Source organism: Ictalurus punctatus, chromosome 5 (assembly GCF_001660625.3).
Source record: "Ictalurus punctatus breed USDA103 chromosome 5, Coco_2.0, whole genome shotgun sequence".
Classification (NCBI taxonomy): domain Eukaryota; kingdom Metazoa; phylum Chordata; class Actinopteri; order Siluriformes; family Ictaluridae; genus Ictalurus; species Ictalurus punctatus.
In genome coordinates this window covers 7,210,974-7,237,317 of record NC_030420.2, presented here as the reverse complement: position 1 = coordinate 7,237,317, position 26,344 = coordinate 7,210,974, and the positions used below count along the sequence as shown (strand labels likewise).

The following is a 26,344-nucleotide window of genomic DNA, read 5'->3' as shown; positions in this document are numbered from 1 at the left end:
ATTGTGATTACAATTGTAAGACTCCCTTTGACAGAAAACCTACTGACTTACAAAGCTCTGACACTGGAGACTCCTTCCATAAATCTTAAATAATCAGCAACAGAAAACGTATACCATATCAACAGCTATACATTTTTTCTTTATTAACTAACAGCACTTTTTTTAAAAATCTATAAATTATTAGTCTTAGATTATCTAAACTGTTTGCCTTACAAGTCCCTTTGTCTGTAGTATATACAGACACCATAATATATTCTAACATATAAATGGACACTTGTGTTACACCCAGAACTGCTGAAAATGAATCAACACCGTTTGATTCGAGAATTCAACCTTACTGTGGAATACAATACCAATTGTAATAATATTTACATTTCCAAAGGCAAAAAAAAAAAAAAAAAAGACAAAATGTTTTTACGATTTAAGTTCTAACATAAGCCTGCTGATATACAGGAACATTTTCTACACAGTTAAGCTGAATTATACTTTTCACTAAAAATGAAAAGGGCTTCAATTAAACTCTATATGATTTGTGTATACGTGCATTCTGTGTATTCAATTGGATATTCATTCAGTTATGAAGTTATGCATCGTAAGTTAGACAACGTGTCGTTTCAACTTAGACGATTCTGGGCGAAACCAGGGAAGACGAAGATGAAATACTACCACGGAAAGACTACGAGGTGAGAATATGATCTGAAATACAGCTTATTTAAACCTACAGCTACTGTGGGAGGTGAGGAGATGGTTTTAATGCTTCTTGTATTTGCAGAGTTTGGATTATGACCGGTGTATTAATGAGCCGTATGTGGAGGTGTTGGAGGGGATGGACAATAAGGTAGCTATTAATATCTAATTGCTGTGATGTTTCTGTGATAATTGCTTCTTGTTCAGTTGTTGTCTCATTTGTTGGGGTGTGTGTGTGTTATTTTTTTTTTTTTCTCCTCCCTTCTTCTTTCATTCTAGAAAGCCAAAAAGTATGAAGCTGTCAAGTGGATGTTGGTGTTTGCAATTGGAGTATCTACAGGCCTGGTATGATAAGTTATTATCTTCAGTAAACGATATGAATTATACGATCATCAATGAATATCATGTATGAATCACTCTAACAAAGTGGATAGTTGTATTATAAATCATTACTCAGTCCCTCCAGGATTTCGCGATCACAGAAACGAACGCAAAATCAAGGAAACGCTACAATATCAGAGGAGCTTGCGATTTTCCGAAATTACCACAGATTTTGGCCGAGACGCGTCACGTGACGTCATCACAACGCGCATTCAGCCAAAGCCCTCTTCGATTCACGTGCGGCGAACATGAGTTCAGCAAAAAGTTCAGCATTTACCAACAAACATCACTACGAAAGACAATTTCATGCGATTGCACTTTCCCTAACAAAAGAAAGCACTAAATACGCCGCAAATTGCATCACAAATTTTGAAGAAGAAAAAAAGCCACAGCGCAATCAAGCTTTATCGACCGCAATGATCAGAAAAAACTCAGCAAAATCCTGTATGGATCGAGTACTCTTCTACAACTCTATACCATGAAGTCAAACAGTACTAGGTGTGTCAAAGGATGTTCAGTATGAGTCGATTTAAAAAAAAAAAAAAAAAAAAAAAAAAAGGATGAATGTTATAGCTTTAATTGAATTTCTTTTTAGATTGGCGTCTTTGTCGATTTCTTCGTGCACCTCTTCACCCAGCTGAAGTTCAGACTGGTGGGGAACTGTATCCTTTGTACTTCAATGACGTTGTGTGGATTTTATTTCATACTAGCTGTGTTATTCTGTGTCGTGCGTGGATCACGAGCAGTCTGCTAAACGGTTATCCTTAACCGACCTTTTAGCTGTGGAGGAGTGCAGTGAAAATGGCTGTCTTGCTTTGTCATTGCTTGAACTTCTAGCCTTCAATATGGTGTTTGTCTTTATTGCCAGCGTCCTGGTTCTGATCGAGGTAATAGAGTCATTACACCTCTATAGTAATCAGATCTTATCATGTAACTCATTGAACACGTCACTCACCTCAGGTTGGGAAATACACTCAACTCATCCTGAGGTTGGGAAATAAATGACATCACCACATTAGCCTCAGATCGATAGTGGAATATCTGAATCTAATAATGTGCAGTGCCCAGAGATCAGTATCGGATTTCTCGTTCCTCACAGCTTTAGCAAGACAAACACTGCCATAGTGTTCATGCTCCAATTGGATTTTATTTTTTCTTCCTTGTACTTGTCTGAGAAAAGATACAGACATTATATGTGTGCTGTTAATGCCATCGTTGTGTCCTTTCAGCCTGTGGCTGCTGGATCAGGTATTCCAGAAATCAAAAGTTACCTGAATGGCGTGAAGATTCCAGGAGTCGTGCGATTGCGCACCTTCGTCTGCAAGGCCATCGGGGTTCTGTTCGCTGTAGCTGGAGGTAGTGAAATACCACATAGTTCAAGCTGCCTTTTTCTAATGTTGAAAAGTGTTTCTAGATCTGTAAGATCTTGTCAGAGGTACTTTAGGAAAACTTTGAGTTACCGTTTGAGATTGTAATTGAAATTTGCCACACAGGCATCAGAGGGCTGTAAAATGACCAACTGTTTCTTTAATATCAGCAGAAATTGTGAAACGTCGTCTTAACATAATCTCACAGACATGTTAGCATGTCCGACACACGTGTTGATTGATTGATTGATTGAAAAGGTTTAACGTGGTGCGTTTCCGCTTTCAGGTTTGTTTGTGGGGAAAGAGGGACCCATGATCCACAGCGGAGCAATTGTAGGAGCCGGACTCCCTCAGGTACGAACCAATAAACGTTTCTATTTATTAAACCTCATAAATCAGCCTAAATGTCAACGCTTTTAATACTTGACATCAGCATTGACATGGTAATACTATTGATAATGCACTAGGGGTTCTTAATTGAGGAGTAACAGCCTTGGGGTATGTTCTAGGAAAATAATCAACTTGAGGGTGACATGATTTGACTTGACGTGAAGCAAAGTTAATGTTACCGCCCTTAAGGTAATTATTTTCTAATAACAGCACATGCCAAAGTGTTTTATTCCTCTTGTACCACAGCAATTTGTCAACACTAATCATTATTATTTATTAAAAATGATGCTTTTTATTGGTTTATAGTTAAGTTCAATGTTGTGGAACAAGTTCATGTTATTACTTAGGGTTTATAGCAGCTATATATTTAGCAGGTCGTTCCCTCGCCAAGTAAAAATTGCAGCTTGTCATGTTACCAAGAAGCTGCGAAGCGCTCTGCTCTGAAGACTTTCTTGTGTTGGAAAACTGAAAGTTACACCTGTTACCTCTGATGCTGTAGAGACTCCTTCCAAAAATGCTCCATGAACATTTCTTCACAGAAAAATTCAACATATCAGTGAGTCCCTATGAATGATCTGTTAGGAATGATAAGTGTTAGAACTTGTGACTTTTAGTATAAACGTTGAACCCTGACCCACTGTATCGTCAGAGCTGTTGTTAAAGAAAATGAATCGACACTTTCTGACCAATCAGAATGGAGAATTCAGCAGTGATCCGGTATAAAGGGTTTTGTTGGTGTTTCCTCAGAAAGACAAACGAAATAACCTTTAAAGTTGCTGAGTGTACACATAGGCATGGTAGTACTGGAATAGTGGTAATATTTGTGTGTTTGAATATAATATTGATTATTTTATTTATTTATTTATTTATTTTTAAACAAATATGCTTCAATTTAGTTTCAGAGCATCACCTTCAAGAAAATCCGCTTCCAGTTTCCCTACTTCCGTAGTGACAGGTGAGAACTTCAAGGACGTGCCGTTACATTGTAGCGTAAGCAGAGAAAGCCTCCAAGCCTCCTAAAATACTACTCTGTTGCTGATCAAACATTATTGGCTTATACTGCTGTGTTAATGAAGTGTTTTTTTTTTTTGTTTGTTTGTTTTTATTCTCAGGGATAAGAGGGATTTTGTGTCTGCGGGTGCAGCAGCTGGAGTGGCTGCAGCGTTCGGGGCTCCCATTGGGGGTACTCTTTTTAGTCTGGAGGAAGGCTCGTCTTTTTGGAACCAAGCTCTCACGTGGAAAGTGGTGAGGAAGTAGTTTGCGTTGGGAGAAATGCTTACACCCTGGAAATCTAATTTGTTATTAAAGCGTTTAGTGGGATTTGTAGTATTCAGTAGTAGTTTGTGTTAATACAGTGAATAAAATGCCATACTTAATAATATCAGCAGGCTCAAATAAAAAAAATAATATCTCAATAACTCCTTATCTTTTTCACCTTCTAATCTGTCTGTAGCTGTTCTGCTCCATGTCGGCCACCTTCACTCTCAACTTCTTTCGCTCTGGAATCAACTACAACAAATGGGGTTCTTTCCAGCTCCCTGGCCTGCTCAACTTCGGAGAGTTTAAGGTAAAAGCACATTGGATGAAAAAATAAAATAAAAATCAATGATGGTCCCATTTCAGCTGTTGGCATGTTTTTTTGTGTGTGGATTTTTTTTGGGATTCTCCCTAATTTAGTCTCGGTCAATTTCCTCCCACCCATCCATATGACGGCAACCAATCCAGGAGGGTGAAGACTACCTCACGTGCTTCCTCTGAGACACTTAAAGCCAGCTGCATCTTTTTTTTTTTTTAAATTGTTGCTCCTGGGGGTCACAGGGCTTTATAACACACTCCGAGGAAATCTCTATCAGTGCGTTCACAGGCTCACTGTGTCTCTGTGATTGATTGACTTGGACTCCCGGCCACGGATGGCATCACTGGGATTCGAACTCGCACGTGATTTCTGAATGTTAGGCGAATTCTTTTTTGTTGCGCCACTCGGAAGACGTTTAAGACTTTTTGTGTAAATATATCCCCTGTTTTCCTCCCTGCAGTGTCCAGATGGGGATAAGAAGTGTCATTTATGGACAGCGGTGGACCTGGCCTTCTTCGTGATCATGGGGTTGGTGGGCGGCCTGCTCGGCGCCATGTTCAACTGCATCAACAAGCGGCTCGCCAAGTACCGCATGAGGAACGTCCACCCCAAAGCCAAATTCATTAGGTATACATTCTAAGATGGTGTTTGTTGGCTGTGAGTAGTGAATATTTATCTAAACGAATGTCATTTTCTTTTTTTTTCTTTTTTTTTAATGGACTCTTCATAATGCTCAGGGTGCTGGAGAGTCTGCTGGTGTGTCTGGTCACTACAGTGGTGATTTTCATGGCCTCCATGACCCTGGGAGAGTGCAGGGATTTAGTCTCCCCGGCAGCGAACAACACAACAGCGCTAGTTAGTGTAAGATTATACAGAGAAATCATTTTCTCATTTATTTTCTATTACTTGTGTTAGAGCTGGGTGATATGATGATAATATCAAGATCATGATAAATTTTGTGACAGTAAATTTTTTCTGAAATATCATGAATATTATTTTAATGCTTCTTTTCTTATTTAAAACAATAAATAAATTATAGACTGGCTAGAAGTAACTGATTTGATGTTATCCTTTAAAATGGTAAAATGTTCAAATTTGTACAGATTTTCTTACTTCTATTCATTGTTAGTTTTTTTTTTTTTTTAATAGACCTTATATAAATCATCAACCAGTTTTTTTTTAATGCAACACTGCTCCTTTGATGGCAGTTTTTTAGTAATCCTACTATATAGTAATATTGTGATATGAATTATGACACTTTTTTTTTTTTATCATATCACCCACCCCTAACTATTGTACGCTTGAACTCATCTGCTTTTTATTCTCAGAAATCACCGTTGTCCTTTATGCTTTCTGACCTCAGAACGACTCAAACAGACCCAATGAACAGTAATAGCTTGAGATCTTTGTACTTTTCAGTGTTAATTGTGTTGCGTTGACTCTTGAGCTGAAATCCAAAACAGACCACATCCCAACCTGAGTGTTTCAAATATACAGTTATATGTAAAAGTAACACAAACTTGTTTAAATTTTTTTTTAAAAGCACCGCATTAAAATTCAGTGGTAGAGGTTTATCTCTTTGACACGTTAAGATGCCGTGCATGAATATGTTTAGTTTAGATAATATTCATTCATCAATTTTTTTTGTTTTTTAACAGGCGTCAGCAAATGAGGACGTGAACTCAACGATACGGCGGTTCTTCTGCTCCAATAAGACCTACAATGACATGGCAACTCTTTTCTTCAACCCTCAGGAGACGGCAATACATCAGCTGTTCCACCAAGATGGTGAGACACATGTTGACTGTGAGAACACATGTTGAAATAAGCGAGATCACTTGGCATTGCATATCAGGACATGTTATGCAGGGTGTTTCCCCCTTCTTATCAATTACCCCATAATTAACAGCGAGCTTCAGAGCATCTCCTGAGGTGATAATAAAGTTAGCTGATAAACAGCTTAACTATTCTCCACATGCCTGACATTTAAACCCATACCCGACTATGGTGTAAATGAAAGCGAGATGAATAATAAAAAAAAAATGTATGCTTTTATTTATTTCTAATTTCAATCTCTTTGTCTGTCTTTCTCTCGCTAGCCACTTTCAGTCCAGTCACCCTCTCTCTGTTCTTTGTGCTGTACTTTTTGCTGAGCTGTTGGACGTATGGCGTCTCTGTCCCTAGTGGACTCTTTGTCCCTACACTACTCTGTGGAGCTTCTCTTGGACGCCTAGTGGCCAACATCCTCAAAATGTACGTACACATTAACCAATTTACAGGCACTTTATTTGGAACAAAATTAGCCAATTGTGTGACAGCAGTGCAGTGCAAAACATCATGCAGATACAGGTCAAGAGCTTTAGGTAATAAGGTTCACATCAAACATCAAAATGGGGGAAAAACATGCAACTTTAAATGTGGCATGGTTGTAGGTGCCAAATGGGCTTGTTTGAGGATTTCAGAAACTGCTGATCTCCTGGAACACACACAACAGTCTCTGTTGTTTACACAGAATGGTGCGAAAAACAAAAAAATAAAAATAAAATCAGCAAGTGGCAGCTCTGTAGGTGGAAATGCTTTGTAGATGAGAGAGTTCAGAGGAGAATGGCCAGACTGGAAGGCCAGAGTAACTCAAATAACCACTCTGTGCAAGCAGAGAAGCATCTCAGAGTGCACAACACATTGAACCTTGAGGTGGATGGGCTACAACAGCAGAAGACTACATCAGGTTCCACTCCTGTCAGATTCCTTGGATTGAAACGGCTTCATTTCAACAAATTAGGCTTCTGGTGGTGGTGTAATGGTGTGGGGAATGTTTTCTTGGTACACATTAGGCCCCTCAATACTAACTGAGCATCATTTGAATGCCACAGCCTTTCTGAGTATTATTGCTGACCACACGGCATCCCTTTATGGCCACAATTTACCCAATTTTTAATGCCTACTCCCAGCATGATACGGTGCCATGTCCCAAAGTTTGGGAATGTGGTGGAACAGGAGATTCGAGAACAGGTGCTGACAAAGCCGCAGCAAGTATGTGACACACAACATGTCAACACAAATCATCTCAAACAACACTTTTCTAACAATTTGTGGAATCCATGCCATGAAGAATTGAGAGCAAAGTGAAGGTTCTATCCAGTATTAGTATGGTTCAAGTCCATGTGGTTTTATTGTCATTTCAACCATATACAGTTGGTACAGTAGAGTTCCTAGGACCGTGGTGCTACAGAAAAAAAACATTAAGATCTACAAACATTCTACATAAAGTGCACGTGAAAACGTGTGCTAACAATGCAGGACAGTACAGTACTACTAAAATAGGACAATAGGCACAGTAAGTGACAGTGTAGTGCCGAACAGTACACAGTTTTAATGTGGAAGTGTCTGATATAACAGGTAGTGCAGAAGATAGGTGCCAAGGAGTAACAATATAATTTAAAAATGGTATAAATGTAAACATAACATGCTATGACTTTAGATTAGCTTATACCAAACATGGACATGGCAGTTATTGTGGAAGCAGCCAGGTAAAGTGTATATAAAGTGTATAAAGTGACAATAAATTAAATACTATATATTTTTTTATAATACAGTAGCAGCAAAAAATGTGCAAATATTTAAATGGGAGTGGGATGGTGCTCAGTTCAGAGTGTGCGTGTGTGTGTGTGTATCAGTCCTGTCTCTGAGTATTGAGGAGTCTGATGGCTTGAGGGAAGAAGCTGTTACACAGTCTGGTGGTGAGGGCCCGAATGGGTCGGTACCTTTTTCCAGATGGCAGGAGGGTGAAGTGTGTGAGGTGTGTGGGGTCATCCACAATGCTGGTGGCTTTGCTGATGCAGTCTGTGATATGGGGGGGGCCCGATAATCAGCTGTCTTCACTATCCGCGTATGGTGTGTTTTTAATAAAGTGGCCAGTGAGTGTATATGTATATCCAATGTATATCAACCAATGTATATCAACTCTATTTATAACATATAGGGAATCATTGACTGAGCATTTCATTGATTCCTGTGTGTGTATATATACACTACCAATCAACAGTTTGGACACACCAGATTGAATATATATTTTTCATAAATGCTTATGCTTGATTTTTTGTCCCCAAGACAAATGTGAATAGTAAGTTAATGCCCATTTGTAAATGTTGCCTCTGAAACAAAATGTATTTTTAATACATAGTTTTTAAATTAAAAGGCAGCCAAACGAGTGCTCAGCTGAGAGCGTGCAAGGATTCATCAGGAATACTGTTAAGAATTTCAAATATAAAAGTTTTGATTAGATTAACACCTTTCTTGGCCACTGTATAATTCCATACCTGTTCTTTCAGTGTTACTATCCTCATTATTATTTGAAAACTCTTTATGAGCAGATTTCCTGGTGACGTGAGGAAATCGTATGTTATCTCTACTACAGACAAGACTAGCAGTGTACGTCTGGAGATATTTTTAAGAAAAGAATCAAATATAGAATGAATGCAAGTCCAGATTCAATCACAAGCATTTCTATAGTGTAGCTTTTGACTACTTCTCGTCTGTTTTTTAATACCAGCGCCATGTGCTTGTTTTTGTTCCTGCTACACTTTCTAATTTTGAAACGCTAGTTTGTAAGTCCCAATTTCTCTTTTATACGGCAGAAATCTTGGTATGCACATATACTCAGGGACGTTTGCTCTGATTGGAGCGGCTGCCTTTCTGGGAGGCGTGGTACGTATGACCATCAGCCTGACCGTCATCCTGATCGAATCAACCAATGAGATCACGTATGGCCTTCCCATCATGATTACACTAATGGTAAGCATATAGTCAGCCTTTACATGGTTAAAATGTTTGTCATGGCGTTTACTATACAGAAAAGGTTTCTGAGAATGGGTAAGAATGATATAAGAAAAATAAAAATCTAGAACTGCTTCAGTGTTGTACATATTTTGTATATTATGCATATGTATTGCATATTTTTTTTGTTCAGGTGGCAAAATGGACAGGAGATTTGTTTAATAAGGGTATTTATGATATTCATATTCATCTGCGTGGAGTGCCTCTACTGGAGTGGGAGACCGAAGTGGAAATGGACAAGTGAGACAACGTTTCTGTATTTCCTCGCTTTGTTTTAGCATTCGTTCTACAATACACACTGCAAAGACACAAACATACTATAGAGGTACGCTTTTGTTCCTCAAGATCCAAACACAAGGCCCAGTTGTGAAAACGCTACAGGCACTTTTCCAGGAAATTAAATGGACAAAAGATGTAGAGTTGTGCATGGAGTTGTACATTTGTGTGTTGTTTTTTTCCATTAATTTCATTCCCACTCTCAGACTAACCGCCAGTGACATCATGGAGCCCAACCTTACCTATGTGTATCCCCACACACGCATCCAGTCTCTGGTCAGCATCTTGAGGACCACCGTGTATCACGCCTTCCCCGTGGTCACCGAGAACCGTGATAATGAAAAAGAGTTCATGAAGGGGAACATCCTTATCAGCAATAACATCCGATTTAAGGTACAGCCTTCATCATCAGCAGGGTAATGATTACAGATTACAGATTCCATGTAGATTCAGCTGCTTTAAACAGATCTAGCATTGTAACGGTCATTCTTTTAATAGCAATGCAAGCAAGTCCTTTAAAGCTGATATTTTTAACATGGTTACGATTGATCTTTATGAGTTGTGTAAGGAATAATACAATACAGGGAATGCTGCTGTAGGATAATAACACCACCAAAGCTTTACATTTGACATTTTACTCTAACAGCATATTGTGAAGGGTCTTATTTCTCAGTCTAATGTGACTCACAATGGAATGATAGGTTGTATAATAATGATAAATGATGGTGTCATGATATCTTTTGCTATCATTTATTTTATTAATAACAAAGTTTTCGTTGCATTCATACAGTGCCATTTGTTTCCACATGATGGCGCAAGTGACCTCCTTTTAAAGTGGCTTTCCTCACTTTTATGGCGACGATTTTGTTGTTCATGTATGGAAATCCTTCTGTTAGAAATGATTATAGAGACATAGACCCGGCTGTTGGTGTTTTCGACAGTAGAAGGTAGTTGCAAATATGTGTAGTAATATATTCAAGCTGTAAATTGGACCGTGAATGTACACAAATGTAAGGAAAGTGGTCACAACTACATATGAAGTCCTTTTGCATGTGGACTGACAAAGTCAATTTCATGTTCCACCCATCAATTTGCTTATTAATACAGTTGATATGTTTGATTGCATGTTTTCTCAAGATACAGTAGGGAGGACGTCCATAGGATACGAAACGCAACATTTCTTAGGAGACTTTTGCTTCCCTCATATTATTACACAAAGTTCCACTATGTAGCAGTTTTTTCACTTTAATAGAAACATGTTCATGAGATATGGTTAATAAATATATAAGGGGGAGAAAAAAAGCATGTTGCCTCCTTCTGTAGAAAACAAGCGTGTTGACACGGGCGGGGGAGCAGAGGCGGAGGTGCCAATCGATGAAATCATACCCTTCCAGTGAACTGCGTCACATGTGTGATGAGCAGGTGGGGGTGGAGCTAGCTGAGGAAGGTCAGGACATCCTGCAGCAGATGCTGGACAGGAGGTAAGCAGTGTGTGTAACAGTGTAACACACTTCCTGTGAACTCAAGCAGCCTAATCCTAATAACTTACTACTTCCACTGTTTCTACTGCCACTCCATGTCATTTAAAAGAATAGTTCAGTCATCGAAGTTATAACCGGTATCTCTAAGCTTCCCTCACTATTCGCTAATGCCAACTTAAGAGTATCAACATGGCCACATTTAAAGGTTGCATGACTAATAATATTTACTAGTCAACCAGTAATCCAAAAAAATCTATCTGACTAGTCATCTTTTCCATAATTCGTAACAGACATAACTGATAACAACCATACACAGCTGGAAATTATATATATTTCCCGCTTCAATTCTTCTTTGGGCTACATTTGTTAAAGACAATAATAAACAAATCAATGCTATAATTGTGTACAATAATAAAATCTGTGCATCATATTAAACCATTTTAAAACCATCAGACATGGAATGCTTGCCTACCCAACAAAAAAAATAGTTGCATGATAGGAGGTCAGATATGAAGCTTACAGGACAAAAAAACAGCCGTGTTGATTAACATGGTAGCATTATGGATGCGGTTTGGTGGTTGCTGGTGCACTGAGCAATGTGTTTTATATGCCCGGTGTATATAGGGTACTTGATCACCTTCATCACTTTGCATATTTCTTCACATTTTTGTAAATACTAATTTCATTCGAAAGTTGACTTCATCTAGGCTGGGTTATTTCCTGTACTTGTAACCTGCATTCTTTACCATCTGCCTCACTATTTTTTCCACCGCACCGACTTGTCGACTTGCCCACACTGGCGACAAGTGAATGTAGTAGTTGACGGGTCTATGCAAGCCCTAGCTGCTTTTAGGAAAGGTCATGAAGCTTCAGCTTATTATTCCCTATTGATCTCGGGGATGGGGTGTCAACATCTCTTAAGAGGATATGGGAAAAGGATATTAACTTGATATTGGTAGACTGGGAATGGGAAGGAATTTTTTTTAATGTTAAAACTATGTCCAGGAATGCAAGGGTGTGCCTTATTCAGTTTAAAATTTTATATTGTTTTTTACTGGACTCCTAGATTGTTCCAGCTTGGTTTAAAAGACACACCTATCTGCTGGCAATGTCAGTTGGAGAATGATGACATGCCTCATGCTTTTTGGTACTACACTAAAATCCAAGAATCTTGGCTGAGAGGGCAGACCTGTGGTATATGGTGGGAAATGGGGCAAGCTTCTCTCTTTTCTGGACGGCTGTGGCTCAGGTGCTAGAGCGGGTTGTCCACTAATCGTAGGGTTGGAGGTTCGGTTCCCGGCCCACATGACTCCACATTCCAAAGTGTCCCTGGGAAAGACACTGAACCCCAAGTTGCTCCCGATGGCAAGCTAGCACCTTGCATGGCAGCTTTGCTACCATCGGTGTGTGAGTGTGTGTGTGTGTGTGTGTGTGTGTGTGTGTGTGTGTGTGAATAGGTGAAAGAGACACACTGTAAAGCACTTTGTATAAAAGCGCTATATTAGTGCGCCATTTACCATTTTCTGGAGGGCTCGGCTTGAGGACCACGTGGAGAGAGGCATGGTTGCGCTTGTCGTTTGTTGTGTTCTGTTTGTATATGTGTTACTAATTATTTTTGTGTGTGTCCGTATGGTATTTTTGTGATTTTGACTTTGACCACGGTGTTGCTCATTGGAGGTTGGTTAGGGTGGGATAGGGGGAGGGAGCTACGGATTTAACATAGCTCACTGGGTTGAAACAGATTCTGTTTTCTTCATGTTTGGTATGTACTGTACTTGTTTTGAATCAATAAAAAAGTTTCAACAGGAAAAAAAAAACATTAAAAAAAAAGAAATGTTAACCTCATAGACACAGTACATAACTGAATAAGAAGATTTCAGACGTAAAATACATCTGGACTGATTTAAATTTAAGATAACATATATATTGTTTATCATCATTTTCAGTTAAACTATTCCATCGTCTTCATTCTTTACAGGTGAACTTGCAGAGAAGTATTGGCATCCCTTAACAGGTTAAAAACAGACGCTTTCATAACCCTTTTCCACGCTACTAATTTATTCAGGACCGATTTGTTAAATGGGTGTTGTATAAAACTATGTGTGGAAATAGACTTCATTCTACAGCTTGTTCTTTGTTTAATAATATATGTATTTGTGACACTTTTTTTCCCCTGATTGAATGGTAGGGAGTTAGTGAATTGCATACTCATACAAGAGAGAGTTTAGACGTGCTACTCTTGAGTCATCTGATAAGTAACATATTGCAGTCTGAGCTCTGAGAGGAGCCGCATAATGTTTCACTAGAGTGTGCAGTTTGTTACGGCTCGTTAAATGGTGTTCTGCCTTCAGGGTCTGCTACGCTTCTTTCATGTACTGCTAGTTTGACATTCATATCGTCTGCCTCCTGCAGCAACCTCGCGTCTCTAAATGGCAGGCTTTCGGGAGCAGGAAAAACCTCATTTGAACTTCATCGTTTTGATGTGTGTGCAGAGACCGTGAACATGATGTCGGCTTTTTGCCCATTAGTTTGCCTGTAATAACTATTAAGGATAATTATTATAAGCATAAGTACAAAATATCAACATAAAGATCATCATGAAACAACAACAAAAGAAAACTGAAGCTGCGATTTTGCTACTAAAACCGATAATAATGTATCAATAATCCATCTGATAAATCTATTATTCTACATACAGTTGTGCCCAAAAGTTTGCATACCCCTTGAAGAATCTGCTAAATCTTAATACTGTACAAAATACAAAAAAAATACAAAATAAGAGGGATCATAAAAATCCCATGTTTTTTTTTTTATTTAGTACTGTCCTGAATAAGCTATTTCACATAATAGATGTTTACATATAGTCTACAAGACAAGATTAGAGCTGAATTTATAAAAATTACCCCGTTCAAAAGTTTACATACCTTTGATTCTTTGATACTGCGTTACCTGGATGATCCACGACTGTTTTTTGTTTTGTGAGAGTTGCTCATGAGTCCCTTGTTTGTCCTGAGCAGTTAAACTACCCACTGTTCTAGTCCTGCACATTCTTTGCTTTTCCAGCATCTTCTGCATATTTGAGCCCTTTCCAACAGCGGCTATATGATGTTGAGATCCATCTTTTCACACTGAGGACAACTGAGGGACTCGTACACAACTATTATAAAAGGTGCAAACATTCACTGATGCTCAGGCAACACAAGGCAACACAATGCATTTAGAGCCAAGGGGATGTAAACTTTTGAACAGGATGTTATGTGAAATAGCTTATTCAGGACAGTACTAAATAAAAAATAACATGGGATTTTTATGATCCCTCTTATTTTGTTAACAGTATTAAGATTTAGCAGATTCTGCAAGGGGTATGCAAACTTTTGGGCACAACTGTATCTTTCCCTGAAAACTGTACTGAAAGCCACAGGGAAACAACATGGTGAGAAGTTTTTCATGTATTAATAATAACAGATATATTAAGCATTGTGTATTTCAACTCTTTTAAATACACAGTAAAATGTAAGCAGTCCTTCAGCTAACGTTTCCGTGTTGTCTCGGACAGACACGTGCCATACCCAAGTCTGTACCCGGATCAGTCCCCCAGTGAGGAGTGGAGTATGGAGGAGAGGTTCCGCCCACTCACCTTTCACGGCCTCATCCTACGCTCACAGCTTGTCAACCTACTCATTCGTGGAGTGTGTTACGCCGAAAATCAGTCGGTCAGTGTTCTCCATACTCTCCATACTTTCAAAATGTTCTCAACATAATCAGCATAGAGTTCGATTATTCACTATAATCACAATCGCCATATTTTACATTATCACCATATTAGCTATAATCTATATAAAAACCTCAGCCTTATCTGCCCTCTTCCACATACAGAAACTCACAGACACCAATGTTTGGCCAATGTTGACAGGGGAGAGAGTGTATGCCATCCATACCACCCAAAAACAATGGCCGAGTTCTCTTGAACACCTGTGGCATTGTTGGAATTTGAAAAAAAAATAAAATAAATGTATGTATGTGTGTATATATGTATATGTGTGTGTGTGTGTGTGTGTGTGTATATATATATATATATATATATATATATATATATATATATATATATATATATATATATATATATATATATATATTTATTCGCATACACACACAATATGTATGTATGGGAACATGTATGTATTAGGGATGTCACGATACCAAAAATCTAGTAGTCGGTACCGATACCACCAAAAGTACATGATACCCGATGCCAAAGTCGATACCACAGTGTGGTTTAAATAAATATATATATATATATATATATATATATATATATATATATATATATATATATATATATATAATCTTTTTTTTTTTTTTTAAATAAAATGAAAAACTCATGGTGGACATCCTCCTCTGGCTGATGCTGGCAAAAAGAGAGAGAGAGGGGGGATATTTTAATTATCAAACACTGTCTGTCAATGACTAATAACAAGTGCTAAGGTGTGCAAGTGCACACACACACACACACCTTATACTCTGAATGCAAGCTTTAGTTTAAATTAGTTTAAATTCCCTGATATGGTGGCAGGCTAAAAAGATTTATTAAAAGCATGAACGTTTGAATAATTATTAGTGACATTAGGCTACATTTTGCTGACAGGACACGGGCTGAATGGCGATGCATGGTGGTCCATTACGAGGTAGTTTATAACATTGAAATGCGTTAGCATCATTAACAAATAACTGGCTATCGCAAACATTACATGGAGCATAACGTTAGCTGGTTTCACGGCCACAATGCCAGCTGCCGCAAACAAATATAATATAGGATCGTCTTTCAGGTGCTTCACCAAATTCCAGGTGTTTCCTCACTTTGTTTGAAATGAACGATAGCATCAGTTGTACACTGGCAACCAATACTAGCTTTCCTCTCTTTTCCTCTCAACGAGTCGGGACAGAGCTAAACTTGTTAAGCTAAGCTAATCTTCTGTAGTTTTTCCTGTGTGCTTGTAGGCGTTCTTCTTCTTCTTCACCACTTGTGGACCGACTAAAACACTTACGTGTATTTGCTGCCCCCTTCAGTTCCGGAAGAATTGCAACCTTGGTATCTTTATTACAACCAGTACTTACACTACCACTGAAAAACAAGTACCATCACGTTTTAAGAATGTTGGTACCGAAGTATTGGTTCTCGTGACATCCCTAGTATGTGTGTGTGTGTGTATGTATGTGTGTGTGTGTGTGTGTGTGTGTGTGTATATATATATATATATATATATATATATATATATATATATATATATATATATAAAATTTTTATTACTATTTTATTGCGCCACCCAGGAATCGCATTAGCTCAAGCACACATCTGATGATGCGCCAATACTTCACTCCAGGCTCCAAAGCTTGTGATTTATTCCCCTCCCTCACTAACCCACTCTCTTTTTCACATTTTATTTCTCTTTTGCAGAGTGCGTCTCAGCCACGGCTCTCCTACGCAGAGATGACGGAGGATTACCCACGTTTCCCTGACATTCATGATCTAGACCTTGCCCTCCTCAACCCACGTATGATAGTGGTAAGACTCTTTTAGGAGAGGAGGTCATCTCTGCGTGAGAGAGAGAGAGACAGAGAAACGGGCTGTGCAAGCTTTGGCCAATATTAATTGGTAACTAATTAGCTATTAATTAGTGCTGGAGTGCATTTTTACAGAGGTGGGTCCACCCTAATAATAGTTTGTTCTCTAAACTCTCAGAACTGATTAGCCTAATTATTTCCAAACAACCTCCTTTCTTGCTGGTTGCTCATGCCTGTTTCTCTTTTACCACAGGATGTGACTCCATACATGAACCCAAGTCCATACACAGTCTCTCCAGACACACACGTCTCTCAGGTCTTTAACCTGTTCAGGACCATGGGGCTCCGCCACCTGCCTGTGGTCAATGCAGTAGGAGAGGTACATTTGACCAAGCACTAATAATTGTATATAATGATGAATTATGACACAAAGCTTAAGTTAATATGAAGCATTCACAATATGACTTTTTTGCATTTTAACAGTTATCATATACACGCACCAGCCAATTATAATAGGAACACCTGTACCGCTGCTCATTCATGCAGTTATCCAGTCAGCCAATCTTGTTGCAGCGGCACAGTGCATAAACTGGACAGATGAAGATTTTTAATCTTTAACGCTGGAGTTTTATCGAACCTGTGCCCAGTCTATCCTCAGATTCCTGTTCTTGGCTGACAGGAGTTGAACCCAGTGTGGTCTTCTGCTGTTACAGACCATAATTCTCAAGATTTGATGACAAAAGCATTATGAGATGCTTTTCTGCTCACCACGGTTGTAAAGAGTGGTTATTTGAGTTACTGTAACTTTCCCGTCAGCTAAAACAATCTGGCCATTCTCCTTTGACCTCTCTCATCAACAAGGCGTTTGCATCCACAGAACTGCTGCTCACTGGATGTTTTTTTGTTTTTCAAATCATTGTGTGAAATTCCAGGAGATCAGCAGTTTGTAAAATACTCACACCAACTCGTCCCATGTTCCAGTCAAAGTCACTGAGATCACATGGTTTTTTTTTAATTCTGATGTTTAATGTGAACATTACCTGAAGCTTTTGACCTGTATTAGCATAATTTTATGCATTGCGCTGCTGCCCCATGATTGGGTGACTGGATACTTTCATGAATGAACAGGTGTACAGGTGTTCCTATTAAAGTGTATGTGTTTCAGATTTCCGGCACACATTTTTTGTTTTGTCCTTATGTTTACAAATGATGAGTATTCTTTATTCTTGATCTTTTTCAGATTGTAGGAATAATCACAAGACATAACTTGACCCATGAGTTCTTAACGGCTAAACTCCGACAGCATTCCATCACCATCTGAGACGAGCGCTCACATCATCTGTTAATAACTGCAGCTCAGACAGTCCCGTGTGTGTGTGTGTGTGTGTGTGTGTGTGTGTGTGTGTGTGAGTGTGAGTGAGAGCCATGTCTCAACTCGCACTGGGCCAGTAATGCAGCTCTCACTTTATAAGCCATTCCCGGCTACTTCCTGGACCACTAAAAAATGGTAAAGCATGTTCATACTGACCGACACAGGAACACACACAGGCAGACTTTATCATACTAATTTAAAAGCTGGACACGAACGCGTCATTCTCGTGTGTGATATGAACGTTCGCCTTGCTTTATGAACCTCACTGTAGCACTTGTTTTTTTTTTTTGTTTTGTTTTTTTTTGGACATTGATTATGTTTTTGTGTCTTTTTTACCATTTTCTGACATACTTGTATTTGTGTTAATATGCTCTTGCACTCAACATTCATTTCAGAAAGAGTATATTGTCTGAAACAAGGCCAGAAAGGAACCTTTACTGAAAGTATGGCATTTTAACAATATATCCGATCATTATAGTGAATATGGATAACCAAGCATGTCCACCTTGCAGTGTTTCATATATGATTTTAACTCCTTCATAAATGTTCTAATTCACAGTCAGGTGTGTTGAATTGGGATTAAAACTAAACACATAACACCTCATCTCCGAAGCAAGGCAGTTACTGTACTAGATTGTTGAAATTGCATTCTTATTCTTGGTTTTGTTTAGTTTTTTTAGTACTAAATTAATACTCCAGTGTTTTTAAAGTTTTCCCTGCATGTGTAAGGTATGTGTGATGGCTACAAACAATAACTTTGACTTTCACAGTATCCCTGTACCGAGAACACAACGAAACCCACTGTTTACTCCAAACTGATTTATAATGGACGCCTATGGGCTGTTGTTGAAATTCCATCAATGAGCATTTCAACTGTGACTATATAACACAAATGATAACAATAAGAACTCTTAAGATAAGATGACCATGAGAAAAAATCTAACCAAAGCTGCTGAGCTACATTATTCTTAGAGCTACATTATCACATCATGAAAACTGACCTAAACCTACATAAACATTTTATAAAGGCTTATTCCAAAAGGTACCAGCTGACATCAGGGCTGCTTTTGTCAATTTTGATGTCAAAAGTAAAGTTATGATGCTTTCCAAGCCGGCATACATTAGAAAGTCATAATCGCTGACTGTAATTCTGTTGTGTCAGAGTTTCATATTAGATTTATTATATTTGGTGCTCCGGTTTACTCCGCCAGTACAAAGACATGCGTTGTAGGCTGATTGGCATTTTCCAAATAGTCTCTAGTGTGTGTGATTCTGCCCTGCAATGGGTTGGCACCCCATCCAGGGTGTCCCTCGCCTTGTGCCCTGAGTTCCATGGGATAGGCTTCAGTTTCCCCCACGACTCTGTGTAGGATAAGAGGTATGGAAAATGGATGGATATTGAAATGTGATGACACAGTAATTAGTTTTTTTACTGTTTCTGCCACTAAAAATAACGTTTCTTTTAACTATATTTAAGATTCAAAGCTTCTGGCAATGTCATAACAATAATGTCTGACCCTGATTGGTTTTGATGTCAGTCTAATCACACTTACAAAGTCAGTTGTCATGACATTCTAACATTAGACAGAGCAGAAAGTGTCATAATTGTATCTCAACAAAAAATCAAACTGACTAAGCTGTTATTGGCAGCTTGACATCAAAATCAACAACAGTAGCCTGACAGTTGACATCTGTTGGAATAGGCCTTTATAAATGTTTTTAATACAGGTTTTTCTCTGTTGCTGCTTGAATACAATGCTAAAATTGGCTTTCGAGTAGCGCAATAGAAAAGCATTCACTCTATACCCAGGAGAAAAATCGGTAGTGTTCTCTGGGTGGGAGGGATGACATACGCACTTCACTCCATCCTGTCAAACAGAGCGAGTTTATTCAGCTGCCCTGTAATGCAGCATGCGCAGGAGGTTGAAAAGATATGGTTGATATGCTTTAACTGTTACCTTGAGTTACATAAGTATTGGTATGGGGGGAGGGGGCTTCATTTACAAATCATTTTAAATAAAGAAGTGTTTGCCTCAACAACTGTGCTTTGAATTCTCTTATAAATGAGTTTAAAGTAAACAGGGTTTTGGGCGGTGTGGGGGTGTGGTGGGGGGGACTTACTCAGGGGGTGTCTGTATTATTGAACTAATCAAACCACCATAAAAAGGATAGGTTATTAATGACAGGTCTAATACTGTGATTTAATCATAGAAAAGCAGTTTAGGCATAGCATCCATAATTCACATTCATGTGGTGTAATAATGCACTGTATATAGTATTGGAGCTATGCTAAGCTGACACGTGTATGGCATGTGTACACTAAGCATTCCTTTTTTTTGTTTGTTTGTTTGATTGTTTTTTAAATGACCATTATTGTTTTTATTATTTTGTACTTTATTTAAGGTCAAGCTTTTGTGAGATATATTTGTATAATGATTTTGCTTTTTAAATGCTTTAATGAGGATCAAATCAATCATTATTATATTGGGAATGTGAGTAAGTGAAAAGCTACAGGTTTAAAAGTGCAATCTTTGCTTTTTAATATATCGTTCCATTGATTATCTTTGGAGTGTTGTATTTTCCTGAAGCAGATTATGTGAACCACGTACACTGTACAAGTTGTAAAGGAACTTTCCTGCAACTCTTCTGTTACCAGACCTTCATCGTGTACTATCATAAGCGTATAATGTTGGTGCAACTGTAATTCTTCCCTCCTGTTCTATACCATTCTAGACTACACTGTAGAAATGATCTGTCCCTGTCATGGATTTCAATTCATTTTTATATGTAGGTGAGATGTGAGAAATTCAGGATTTCTGAAAACGGGTCTTTAGGATTTATTGAATGAAACCGTTTTTATCTTCTAATCATTAAATTAGTAGAATTACAGTCTTAGATTAGTGTAATATACAGCTAGGCAGTATGTCTCAATAGCAGCAAAAAAAAAAAAAAAAAAAAGTCCTCCAAACATTTCCAGTACTAGTTGATTCAGGTTTTGTTTATTTATTTATTTTTTATATTAAAAAAAATTCAGTATTCATCTCTGCATTTCAGTCATCTGCAGGTCATCTGAGATTCCATGTAATATCCCATGTAAGTTTTTTGAGGAAGTTCAATGATGATCACAGAGACCTGACTGGCTTTTGTCGAGTACCCTGTTAAGGAGATGTATTCTTTTTGCTTCTATTAATATTGTTTTATGTTCCAGTTGTCCTGCCTTGGTTTCTCTGTAACTGACACGCATTGAGAGTGATGCAAAGTCCTGTGCCTTTTCCTGACTTATAATAAACATTACTGCAAAGCTCCTGAATGAAGACTAGTAAGCTGATTGCTTGTTTTTTTTTGTTTTTTTATCAAAATCTTTTTATCAAACTGATGGGAGTTCATGCTTTTCATCCATTCAAGTCAGCCTTGGCAAGCCAGTTACAGACTAGTAGATAGATGTTGCATACAAAACTGATTGACTAACTTAAGGTCATGTACCTTACTCAAAATTTGTCGTGAAGAGTTATGGTATCTTTGCACAGGATTTGTATAGTCTCACGCGGGTGAGTGGTTTTGGCAATCCATTATTCCTGTACAATGTCTCTGAAGATGTCTAAAAATGCTTTGCACCAATTTTCACGAAGATTCAGATTTGTAGGACGAGGGGAAAATAATTACTTTAGCATATTATGCTAATTAGCTCAGTATCTAAACAGCAAAGGTAACAGATCCCAATTGTAATTATCTTTGGCTGGAGGTAAATAATCAGGATAATGAAGATGGTTGACTGTCTACCTCAATAAATAAGAGATTCTTGTTGTTAGATTGAAAAATATGAGCGTCCAGCACTTGTGAGGTTGTATAGAATTCTAGTGATGTCAAATCCATGTTGATTTGACATCACTTGCTGAACTCGAAGTAATTCAGAGTCGATGAGACCAATTAGACTTCCTGTGTAGGAATTCTGAGTTGAGAGGGGTGTCATCTTTGAGTTTTTATTTTCATAGGTTAGGAATTACGAGTTACAACCCCGAGTCGATTGTAGCCGAACCCCATTTACCCCGCCTACTTTGGTCCGTTTGTCCCCTTGGGTGACAATGCCCCCATGTACAGGTCACAAGGGCCGTACAAATATAAAAGAATGGAAAAATGAAACAAAAAAGTGGATACAACGACATAATAAAACAATTATAAGATAAATGACAAATAATGTAAGTAGAAAATTATAAAAGTAACAAAATAATAAAATAAATACTTACTCCAAAAAATTTTATTTACATTTAATTTTTTTTATTATTATTCTAATGTAGAAAGAAAAGAAAAGAAATAACCAGAAACTGCATTTGGAGAATTAAATCAAATTGTTGCTTCACCACTTAACTTCAGTAAGGGACAAATATCTTTTTTTTTTTTTTTTTTTTTTAATTCTTATTATTACTGTGTTTAAAAATGGTCTTTTATCTAGTTTCTCTCTGCTGTGCTTGTGATCAGCATGAACCTGACAGCAGCAGCTGGCCAACTGTTGCGTGGTCCCTTAATGGAGGTTGATGTGTCAGACTATGGAGACATTTCTGAGATGAGACTAATGACGTGTCCAAAGGTAATCAGACATCCCTCAGTGGAATGTTCCACCGTGATCCGTTTTGCCCACCGAGAGCCCTGACTAACAAGAGCAGAGAACTAATGAGCTTCCAAAGTGAATCTATGTTTGATTTGTGTCTTTTATTACAACTGGGAGCTTGTAATTGTGTTTGATGTTTGAGTAGGAGGCCTTAATTGATGTAGATAAACCTGACTGGACAGTGAAGACCCAGTGCCAAGCAAACACATCTCGTGATGAGGTCTAATTTATTCAAGCTGTCACCATTTATTCAAGCAATGGGCATGTTGATGTGCAAGATGCTAATTTGCATGAATAGTTTCCTGGAAATTTTACAGCAGGTTAAAATATTTTTAGCATTTGATTCCGTAGTGATGGTGTAGCGAGAGCCGATATGTTCTAGTATCATTGGAGTGTGGCTATCTGCTGCTCTTAGTTGTTTTGTAGACTTCTATGTCAGTTATGTGCCAGGATTGAAAGTAACTACATATACTTTTGTTACAGTACTTGTGTACATGCTTCACTCTTTTGTAAGGATACTTTTTTGGAGTATAATTAAATAACAGTACTTTAACTTGAGCTTCTGTTAGATTTATTTTTGATCACCAGTACAATTCAGATTCCCAGGCCCAATCAAAATAAAGCAGTTTTGCTGAAGAAAGTCTAACAGACTTCAAACACCAAATGCTTAGTAGCAATGTTTGAGACAGTGGAGACAGAACTCGCATCCCTCGCCCGATTCATCAGGTATCGGTTTTAAATGTTTCAAAGGAAACTGTGTGATAACAATCTACAGATTACGCAAACCAACCTGTGGAAACATGTACAGGTAAGCCATTAGCTAGCTGAGTGAGCTAGACTAGCTAGTCAGATTTCTTGATATACTGTTCTACAGTATAAAAGCTCTGTGTTTAACTTAAGATATCTCTTCAATGGTCTGTTACAGCCTATAGGTAACGTTCAGAATCATGTGTAAGCGGCATCTTTGCTATAAGCAGGTATGATTAAACATGGTCTAGCTAACTAGCAGAAGAACCTAGCATGCTACTGAAACACCAATAGCATTTTAGCAGTTATCTAGCCAGCTAATGTTACCATTCTTTATAAACTGTGTGATTTATGATCTTGAAGTTTGTCATGGTTATTATAGCAAAAGTTATATAGAATACACAAGAAAAATAGAAAGATTTTGGGTTAGTTGTGTCAATTGTATATGGATATGAAAACATCACTTGTTGAATATTTAGTCATAGTTTTCCACTAGACAATGTTTATCACTACTTTGAGTTTTGCTTAAGTGAATTTTTTTTATTATTTTATTATTATTTTTTTTTTTACAGTAGACATACTATTACTCAAATCAGGAACAAATACAGTGTATCATGTCGGTCTATCAATGATGAACAAAGGCAATTTTGCAGGACTGACAGTCACACCATGACTTCGGTATCAAAAGCAGGTGGTGGTTCAACATCTCGCTGGACTCCTTCATCGAGGCCGCTGCAGAGCTCCCTAATTACACACATTACACCAGTCTTCACCTTCAACAGGTGTGGGGCTGAGTGCGCCAATGTCTGAATCCACCACTGCACGTTTATGATGTAATTGGACATGACAGCTCATAGCACTTCTCCCCCGTGTGCCGGTGGGGACCTTGAGTAATTTGAGAAACTGGAAAAGTTAGTGGAGATGAGTCATTGACAGTCTGTTAGAATTTGATGAGGCGGCTGTGTCGAGCAGACGGAAACATGGCAGTTTTCTAATCAGAGGCATCTGACACGGCGTACACTGAGGACCAGAGCATTATTAATGTAATCAGGAGTGGCCCCTTAGAGGGTTAGATAATAGGATTAAATTCAATGCAGCTTGGGCTTTTCGGTAAAGGTTAGCGCAGGTGTCACCAAGCTCAATGCTAATGACCTCCTGCTGCAGCACAGGTCTTTTGCACACTCTAATAACCCTCATCCATTAGGCAGGATTTCATTAGTCCCATTTTAGCAATATGTTCACTAATAAGCCCGGTTCATTAGGCAAGACTTCATAATTAGATATCCAGGATGAGTAGGTGGGAGTGGAATTTTTGACCATACGTCCCACCCGCTGATAAGTTTCTAATGTGATAATGTGCTAAAGTCCCTGTATTCAAATGAGTCAAATGATCTTGTCACTCATTCTTGGTTCATATATACCTTATAGAGCGCATGGTAAGATGTCCTTACTTACACTGAGGAAATATTTCAGTACATGAAATAAAAATCTCTGAAACGAAAACTTGTTCATCCCAAAGGTTTATTCACATTGAGACAATAGAAAGTATTTATTTATTTATTCACACAGACAATAGTCATTTTGATCTGACTGGAAAGAGAAAACGTACATACAAGTAGATTATGATGTGCATTACAAAGAGAACAGTCGAAACAGAAGAATGTTCTGGATAAATAAACTGTGACCTCAGTAGAGCAAGAAGTCACCAGATAAGTACAATGTGAATACACAGACGAAATTATATTACTCTTCTCTATGAAAAGAAACTCAATGATGCATCCTCTAGCCCTCAGTTCTACATGTTGATAAATGGATCTTCAGACACAAGCTGTGCTCAGATTTAAATCAATCAAATAAGGCGGAAAATTAGAACTATTAATCATTGAATTACATTCACATGTTTACATCAATCCCCTAAATTTACGCTTGCCCAGTTCAACAGGTTTTCAACATGGTTTTTTGAAGGACTGTTACATTTGTGCATGCTGTCCTCATGAACTTCAAACGGATCCAGTCTCTCCAGTCTTCTTGACAGAAGTTTTAACCTTTCATGGAGTTGCAGCCGAGGCTGCTGGAGGAGCCGATGCGGTCCAACCTTCCACCAAAGCAGCCAGAGAAGCTCTTGCTCCTTGTGGACAGCAGGAGATCCATGAGGTGCTTCCTCTGCATCTCGAGTCCCTCATCAGTGTTGCTGTCCTCATTTGGAGCAGCAGCCTGGTCCTCCTTGCCTGGAGACGCTTGGCTTTGACTTAGTGCTATGTTCCTGTCCTCATAATCCACAGCACCTTCTGTGTCCTCTTCGGCTACCAAGGCTTCTTCAAGCTGCTGGAGCAAGTACTGCGGAGCACATCATGATGAAGATTCAGTGTTAGACTTATTGGTTTCATGGCTGTTTGGTCAAGAGATCCTTATGTTCTCAAGGTCATCTTGATGTGTCAAAGAAAATAAGGGGGTCTCTTTTGGCACTTGGTTACTCATGCTCTCCAAACATCTTTCATATAAATTATTCTTTTAGTTAAAGCCATTAGACTGGTGTAGGTTGGCATACATATTTTAGGCATGCTACTTGCATCTTTGTCAGTCATTACCACTATGCTCTGCTATATTTTAAGAAAAATTTAACCAAACCATAGGCAACAATAGACTGAACAAAGTTTGTTTCACATGCGAGAAGATCATTTATATTTGCACGATCTGAGGAGCAAACTACCAAGCTGGTTGTATGGGCAAATCTGAGAACTAGTTTAAGATGAGTTAGCAGGTTCTTCTCAACATATCAAATCCAAGACCACACATTTTCTTCACAACTATTTGTTCACCAGACATTTAGTTCAGGATGAATTAGATCGAGAAAAAAAAAAAAAGAAGAAGTTTCCAATGCATTTGTCAGGTTTGAAACTTACCTTGATCTTGCTGATGCTGTTGGCCGAGTTGTGCCTACTCAAAACGTGAGCCTGTACAGCTAGCTCATTACAGAGCAGGACCAGGAGTCCTGCTAAAATAAGTCCTTTAACCATCCCTGGCTTCCTTTGAGGCTTGACTGTGATTTGCTGTGTGCTTGGC

The 26,344-nt window shown here is 38.3% G+C and overlaps 2 protein-coding genes across 3 annotated transcripts in view; one reads left to right on the top strand and one right to left on the bottom strand.

Annotated features, from left to right (window-relative positions):
- clcn6 (chloride channel 6) overlaps positions 1-21,238 on the top strand; it is a 22,276-nt gene extending 1,038 nt beyond the window's left edge. The window contains exons 2-23 of one of the 2 annotated variants that reach the window (XM_053680152.1): positions 624-683; positions 773-838; positions 967-1,032; positions 1,664-1,730; positions 1,849-1,955; positions 2,298-2,424; positions 2,722-2,789; positions 3,722-3,780; positions 3,938-4,070; positions 4,279-4,392; positions 4,862-5,028; positions 5,139-5,256; positions 6,060-6,189; positions 6,501-6,654; positions 9,039-9,195; positions 9,371-9,477; positions 9,720-9,906; positions 10,837-10,994; positions 14,551-14,707; positions 16,450-16,557; positions 16,810-16,935; positions 17,797-21,238. In XM_053680152.1, the coding sequence (XP_053536127.1) occupies positions 624-683; positions 773-838; positions 967-1,032; positions 1,664-1,730; positions 1,849-1,955; positions 2,298-2,424; positions 2,722-2,789; positions 3,722-3,780; positions 3,938-4,070; positions 4,279-4,392; positions 4,862-5,028; positions 5,139-5,256; positions 6,060-6,189; positions 6,501-6,654; positions 9,039-9,195; positions 9,371-9,477; positions 9,720-9,906; positions 10,837-10,994; positions 14,551-14,707; positions 16,450-16,557; positions 16,810-16,935; positions 17,797-17,877 (2,517 nt within the window). In that variant the 3' untranslated portion in view covers positions 17,878-21,238. Of the gene's footprint in view, positions 1-623; positions 684-772; positions 839-966; positions 1,033-1,663; positions 1,731-1,848; positions 1,956-2,297; positions 2,425-2,721; positions 2,790-3,721; positions 3,781-3,937; positions 4,071-4,278; positions 4,393-4,861; positions 5,029-5,138; positions 5,263-6,059; positions 6,190-6,500; positions 6,655-9,038; positions 9,196-9,370; positions 9,478-9,719; positions 9,907-10,836; positions 10,995-14,550; positions 14,708-16,449; positions 16,558-16,809; positions 16,936-17,796 lie in introns of both variants that reach the window. The other variant, XM_017467108.3, reaches the window with a different exon arrangement.
- A 3,546-nt stretch (positions 21,239-24,784) lies between these two features.
- Positions 24,785-26,344, bottom strand: nppa (natriuretic peptide A). The gene is made up of 2 exons (XM_017467106.2): positions 26,185-26,344; positions 24,785-25,618 (listed from the first exon to the last, which is right to left on the bottom strand). Exons 1-2 carry the CDS (start codon positions 26,296-26,298, stop codon positions 25,322-25,324), a joined length of 411 nt encoding a protein of 136 aa, XP_017322595.1. The 5' UTR covers positions 26,299-26,344; the 3' UTR covers positions 24,785-25,321.

Excerpts from the sequence above, each read along its gene's own strand:
- nppa (XM_017467106.2), bottom strand. The coding sequence starts at position 26,298 with ATGGTTAAAGGACTTATTTTAGCAGGACTCCTGGTCCTGCTCTGTAAT. Across the intron at positions 25,619-26,184 it reads ACAGCATCAGCAAGATCAAG|TACTTGCTCCAGCAGCTTGA; the intron begins GTAAGTTTCAAA and ends TGTGCTCCGCAG.